This window comes from Tupaia chinensis, unplaced genomic scaffold, assembly GCF_000334495.1.
Source record: "Tupaia chinensis unplaced genomic scaffold, TupChi_1.0 Scaffold000570_1, whole genome shotgun sequence".
Taxonomy (NCBI): domain Eukaryota; kingdom Metazoa; phylum Chordata; class Mammalia; order Scandentia; family Tupaiidae; genus Tupaia; species Tupaia belangeri.
Window position 1 is genome coordinate 2,080,414 of NW_006160084.1, and position 6,926 is coordinate 2,087,339.

Below are 6,926 nucleotides of genomic sequence, written 5' to 3' on the forward strand. Positions count from 1 at the left end.
AAAAAAAAAAAAAAAAAAAAAAAACAAACTCGTGTATCAGTGCATACCACAGACCTCATCATGGAGTGTATTATGCAAAATAATTTTATAAAGGTTTTATCTACTACCAGCTTGCTTTATGTATGTGTGTGTGCTTGCTTAAACTGTATTTTATGTAAACTTGTAGATGTTTCTTGAAATATGGTAAACATGTTTTGGAGCACCGGCTACCTTAATAAACATGCTAAACATAGGATTACCTAGCCCCCAAAATATAAGCACCTGCTATGATCTCGAGATGTAAATAGCTCAAAAGTTGTAAACATGCTTATGTAAAACGTAATTTGTAAGTCACAGATGGCTCTTATTTACTAAGGATGTGAAGGCTCTGATGAGAATGAAATCATCTTGAACTGATAGAATGGAAGGTGTGTCTAAAACGCCCAGAGTCCTGTCCCAGTCAGCATGGGAACCTGGCCAGCCAAACCAGCAAACGAGCACCAACCTTGCCTGGGCTCTCTGAATAGTCAGAGCTGACTGTGGACACAGCATACCCCAGCGGGCATCTCCAACTCTCCTGAAAATCAGGCCATAGATGGGAGCCAAGGCAGGGAGGGAAGACTAACCCATCCACAGGTGGAGGCCATGCATGCCTGCCGTCCCTTTCCTTCTTAGCCCACAGAGACATTCATTCAACTCGTGGAAGGAAAATAAATGCAACCGTCAAGAGCTGAGCTCGAAGTGCCTGGTTTTATCAGTTGTCTCTGCTCTAAGACGTCCTTGAGCTGAATCTTGATTGTAACCCAAGCCTAGCACTCAGATCCAGCACCAGGGGATGCCGTGCCAGGCCATTGTCACTTCTGGTATGAAGGAAGTGTTGACTTGCCCAGCCCAGGAACTGCCACCAAGAGTAGGTCTCCACAGATGGGACTGGGCCTTTTAAGTTATTTACATTAGCCGTGGGTCTGGAATTGGAGTCCGAGTTGATCATTGCTTCTTCAAAGAGAAGTTCTTTAGTTTAATTGTATCCTGTCTGCTGTCTCTCTCTCTCTTTTTCACCTTCTACCATTCTACTTCCACCCTCTCTGCCTCTCTCATGTGTACACACACACACACACACACACACATACTTCATTAGTCTATATCCAAAGGGTTTAATTTTATCTTCAGTGACGTTTCTCTAATTGTGATTGAGATAACAGTGAGGAAAATAAGGAAAGCCCAGCCTTACTCCTTAGTTTTATTGGACTAAAGTTAGTGCCTAGATTTTAGGCAGTGGAGTTGGAAATGAAGGACATTAATCTGGTTTTGCTGCTTGTAACAGGTGAAAATGGCTGTCAGGTCATTGTGATTGAGACATGGTCAACACGGATCTCTGGTGCAGCTTCCAAAAGAGACTCTATCAGTCATTCCAACATCTTTACTTATCAGAAGTGAATGTGGGGGCCAGCAGGTGGCATAGTGGTTAAAGTGCTGGATTCCCACAAGTCGACCTCAGTTCAAGTCCCAGACCTGGTAGCTTGAAACTCACACTGGGCACATGTGCATGCGTGCCAAAATCCCAGGAGGAGAATGGAGGAGAAGGAATTGCAACATGGCCATCCCCCCTTGGGGGATGATTTCTCACTGTCCCTATGTCTGTCTGTTTCTCTGGTGAATGCATGTGCTCTTTGGCAAAAAAAAAAAAAAAAAAATGTGTTATAAAGCATGTTTTACTTCCTACTAATGCTAGATACCAGAGATTTGTATTACAATACTTAAATGCATAGTCTTGTACACTGAGATTTATTGTTCCTTTTTTGGGTGTATGACGATTTAACATCTAGACAACAGTGATTTATATATCATGGAAAATTAGAAAAGAAACCCCTTTCATGGTTGATTTCAAAGCACCTTATAAATTCTAATCATGAGGTTTTAAAACTCTGTTGAAGGGACCAGCACATGACATAATGCTTATGTTGCTAGATTTCCATATAGTTGACTGCAGTTCGAGTCCCATACTCAGCAGCTAAAAACACTCACACCGTGTGTGTGTGTGTGTGTGTGTGTGTGCGCGCGCGCATGCGTGCGTGCATGTCCAAGATCCTGGGAGAAGAAGAGATTGTGGCATGGTCATCCTCCCTAAAGAATGATTTCTTGCTTTCTGTCTCTCTGTCTCTGTCTCTCTCTCCATTAAGTGCATATGTCCTAGAGCAAAAATCTCTCTTTTGAAAAAAAGATTTTTATTTCACTTCTAAGAGCATGATCATATGAGAATAGCTATGCATATGAATACTTTTTGGAGTTTTTTTTTGCTATAGGGTGCATGCGCTCACCAGAAAGAGACAGAAAGAGAGAAATCACTGCCCCCGGGGAGGATGGCCATGCCACAATCCCTTCTCCTCCATTCTCTTCTCAGGATCTTGGACATGTACGCACATGCACCCATCATGAGTTTAAGCCACCAAGTCCGGGACTCGAACCATGGTTAACTTGGAGGCAGGGGGGAGCCCAGCGACATAGCCATTACGCCAACTGCTGGTCCCAATATTTTTCTTAAAGACACTCAGTAACTTACCTCTTGTTCAAATAAGGAGTTCACTGTATAGCTTTGCCGAGACTTGGTTATTTTAAAATGGAATACTTTTGGCCAGTACGTGGCATTGTACTTAAGGCATTGGACTCTTACATGGCCATCCGCAGTTTAAGGCCTGGATCTGGCGGCTTGCCTTTTCACTTTCCCTCTCTCTCTGTCTCTCTGATCACATTGAAAAATAATAATAAATAAAATTGGATAAATAATGATTTTAAAAAATACATAAGAAAAATAAAAATGGAGTACCATATTGGTGAAGCACACTGTTATGTTTGGTCTTTATGGCTTCGTTTTACCTGGCTTACCCTGTTTTAGTGGTCCTATATGGACCTTTCTCCTCCTCCCCTTCGTAGTCTTTTCTCCACTATCTTCTCCACTGGCATCTTCAGGCTATTGGTCTGCCTCTTCAACTAGCAGCCAGATCTTTTCCTGGCCAGCTTTCCTACTCGGGGAACTCTCATGGTATCGCTTAGAATATATCATGGCTGAATTTCCTACATTAAAAAGCTGTACAACCTTCCTGTGAAGTAGCTCGGGAACATGGACCGTAGGAGCAGAGGCTTTTGCTCCGGCGGGCACCTTGCAAAGGGGACTATTTTTCTTATATGATAAAAATGAAATCTTCACTCTGCCCACTTTTACACCTACGCATGTACCAAGCGTCTCCAAGGAGACAAGGAAACCTGGAGTCCAGTGATGGTGGGTCCTCTACCCAGACAGCAGGCTGGAGTCTCAGGCAACTCTCCCAGGCGTCTTGGCTTCCAGATGCCCTCTCCAACAGCCTCTTTTCTCTAGGCTCTTGCAGGCAGCCTTGCTCATGTATATCTGTTCCTGCACAGACGAAATAGCCCCTGCTCAACATCTGTAGGGCTGGTGTGAGTTCAGTAGGCAGCAGGCCTCCCTGGGACAGCAGGGGTGGACACGGTGGCGAGTGGGATAGGAGGGCTTCACTTGCTCAAGATCTGTTCTCCGTCCCCCATTTATCTGCGCTTCTGTTTCTTTGTGCCTCTTAAACACTCAACCTTGCAAAGTATCTGAAATACTCTTGGATACAGTGGTGCGGTTACAGCTCAGGGGGTGAGCTGGCTCTCTTCACGGCACTTGGTCTGCTCCTGCAGATCGGTTTGAGCTGTGTGTGCCCAGACAAGCCCTCTCCACTGCTCTGTGCTTTCTTCTGACTTCATTGCCCAGGAACCACCCAGCCATCCTACCTCCCCCCACTTCACTTTGTCACTGTAACTTTTTTTTGTAACTATACACATTATTTCCTTCCTCCCTTTCTTTCTTTCTTTCTTTCTTTCTTTTTTTTTTTTTTTTTTTTTGAGGTTTTTGCTATAGGGTGTGTGCATTCGACAGAGACAGAGAGACAGAAATCACCCCCCGGGGAGGATGGCCATGCCATAATTCTTTCTCCTCCATTTTCTTCTCGGAATCTTGACCACACACGCACACATGCATGGCGTGAGTTTAAGCCACCGGGTCTGGGACTCAAACCGCCGTCAACTACATGGGAGTCCAGTGACATAGCCATTACGCTAACTGCTATTCCCCCCATTATTTTCTTATTTAAATGAAGTATCTGTTCCTCTTTAAGGAACACGCTACTATCATAATAAGTCCTTCATGTTCCATTTCTTCATTTTTTTAATGTTGTTCCAGAGGGCACAGGCCTTCTCCAGAGATGGGGAGAGGGAGAGGAAGAAAGCACCCTACCATAAGGCATGGTCCTGTTGATCCCTTCTCCATTTCTCCGTCCTTTTGGGATTTGGGGCACACACTGATCTGCATGTGCATACCTGGTGTATGTCTCAAACTTTTGGGGCAGGACACAAGCCACCCAATTGCTCTGTGAGATCCTGCTGTTGTAACCCCCAGAGCATGGGCTGCCACTTGGTGCTTCCTTTCTAAGACGAGAGTCAGGTCCTTGTTGATGCATTTGTCTATATGTGCCTCTTCTCGAAGGCACCTGTAAGGTTGCCATATAGAAATGGGTTTTGATGTACTCTTCCAGAAATCTCACTCGTAACTAAACTCTGAGCACGTCGCTTAACGAGCTTTCCTGACATCTCCCACGTGTCCCTTCGTGGTCCTTGGCCGCTGTGACAGCTCCGTGTGACTTCTCCAGCACAGTGCCTGCAGATGTCAGGCTCCCGTGTCAGCTCCTTTTGCCCTCTTCGGAAAGCTGTGGCTAGTCATTGATCCTGCTCTTAATTCTGTTTCTTAGAGATTTTTGCTATAGGGCACGTGCGCTCACCTGAGAGACAGAGAGACAGAGACAGAAAGCAAGAAATCACCTCCCCACCCGGGGAGGGGGATGGCCACACCGCAATCCCTTCTCCTCCATCCTCCTCTTGGGATTTTGGCATGCACGGACACGTACCTGGTGTGATTTTAAGCCCCTCTGCCCAGGACTAAAACTATGGTCGACTGTGTGGGAGTCCAGCACCCTCACCACTGCGTCATCTGCTGGTTCCCTTCATTCTGTTCTTAATTCCTTTTAGACAGTGAATGTCCTCATGAGGGTTTATTGATCATTTTTTAAGTTTTTTTTACTGGAATTGCTCCAAATAATTGGTCAGTCATATTTTCAACACTTTGGAAGACTCTCCGGCGTTCCTCTTGCTTTTGTTTTCGTTCATACCACCTCTTCAGTTTATACCTTGAGATAAAAACCGGCCCGTATCGTAAGCTGGGTACAGTTCTTCGTATCAGACGCTGTTTTGTTCACAAGTACATCGTGTACCCTTTGAAAGGATTTGAGGTTGTGTGTCCCATCTATTTTTTTTTTTTGGAGAGATTTTCACTGTAGGGCGCATGCGCTCCCCAGACAGACAGAGAGAGACATAGAGACAGAAAGCGAGAAATCACCCCCCAGGGGAGATGGTCACGCCGCAATCCCTTCTCCTCCATTCTCCTCTCGGGATCTTGGGCATGCACGCACACGTGCCCGGCGTGAGTTTTAAGCCACCGGGTCCGGGACACGAACCGCGGTCGACTACGTGGGAGTCCAGCGACATAGCCATTACGCTAACTGCTGGTTCCCTGTCCCATCTATTTTGATTTTCATTTCCAAATAGCCTCATCTTACAGTAGACAAAAAACACAAGGATTTGGTCTTTTTGTGGTCTGGCACTTAATTCTTGCTCTTGATTTGGGCTCAGCGAAGGTAGCCATGCTACCTTCAACTTGACCTCTTACATTTCCCCAAGAGAAAGTCGGGGAGGGGGGGGATGTAGATGCCTCCAAAACGGGGCCATTGTTACCTCTTAAGTTTCTGTCTTGGCCCTGATTCTTCCTGGGCCCTCCTGCCCATCCTTCTTCAAAGTCCCAATCCTTCATCCTCCCAGGTTTTATGGCAAGTTCTTTGTTACCACACAAGCCTTGTACATCACTGTGTGCTGATTTATTCAGAATACTTTCTCCGCATCCGTACCCATTTGCCATTACTCGTGTTGGAAACATTCAAAATCCTTTCTTTTAGATACTTTAAGTTATATGGCAAGTCATTGCTCTCTCTTTTCTGTCTACTCTGTAGCACTAGACATTGTGCAATTTTATTTCTGCTAATCAGCATCTCTCTGTCCCCCCAGCCTACCCGATCCTTCCCAGCCTCTAGCCATCATTCCTCATTCCTCTGTCTCTGAGAGTCCATTTTTAAAATTTCCACATATGAGGGGAGACCATGTGGTTTTGTCTTTCTGTATCTGACTTTTTTCACTTAACATAAGATCTTCCAGGCTCACTCTTTTAGCATCAAATGACAGGATTTCATCCTTTTTAATGGCTGAATAGTATTCCATTTGTGTGTGTGTGTGTGTGTGTGTGTGTGTGTGTATGCACACTACACCGTCCTTATCCATTCATCACTTACACATGATTTGGCTGTTGAGGAGAGTGCACATGTCCTTGTAATACACTGGTTTACTTTCCTTTGGGCTTGTGGGATTGCTGGATCCTACACATGTTCTATATGGAGGTTGTCTATAATGGCTGTCCCAGCGATATACCTGCCAACAGTGTAACAGAGTTACAGCAGAGTTTCGGGAGGAATAAACTGTCTAGATAAATTGCTATGTCTGAAGAATCATGGTTGAGATTAGCCAAAATCAAAGAAAATGTAAACAAATTCTGGAAAGTTTCCCAACTGAGACTGCTTGGGAGTTTTGATTGCTGTTTCATTTGTGAGGAAATGTGGGAACAGCAGGATCCAGCTCAGAAGTGCCATCCGTGGAGTCCTCCGTGGGCAGGAGCCTCTGAACCTGTGTAGTGACGCGACTGGTTTTCTTCCGTGTGTCTCTCCAGGCACTGCAGGTGGCAAGACAGCTCCTTCTTCAGCAGCAGCAGCAACAGCAGGAGCAGGAGCAGGCGC

The 6,926-nt window shown here is 45.3% G+C and overlaps 1 protein-coding gene across 1 annotated transcript in view; it reads left to right on the forward strand.

Moving 5' to 3' along the window:
- FOXP1 (forkhead box P1) overlaps positions 1-6,926 on the forward strand; it is a 759,404-nt gene that overhangs the window by 567,286 nt on the left and 185,192 nt on the right. The window contains exon 7 of the mRNA XM_006158051.3: positions 6,860-6,888. Within this exon, the coding sequence (XP_006158113.1) occupies positions 6,860-6,888 (29 nt within the window). The remainder of the gene's footprint in view (positions 1-6,859; positions 6,889-6,926) is intronic.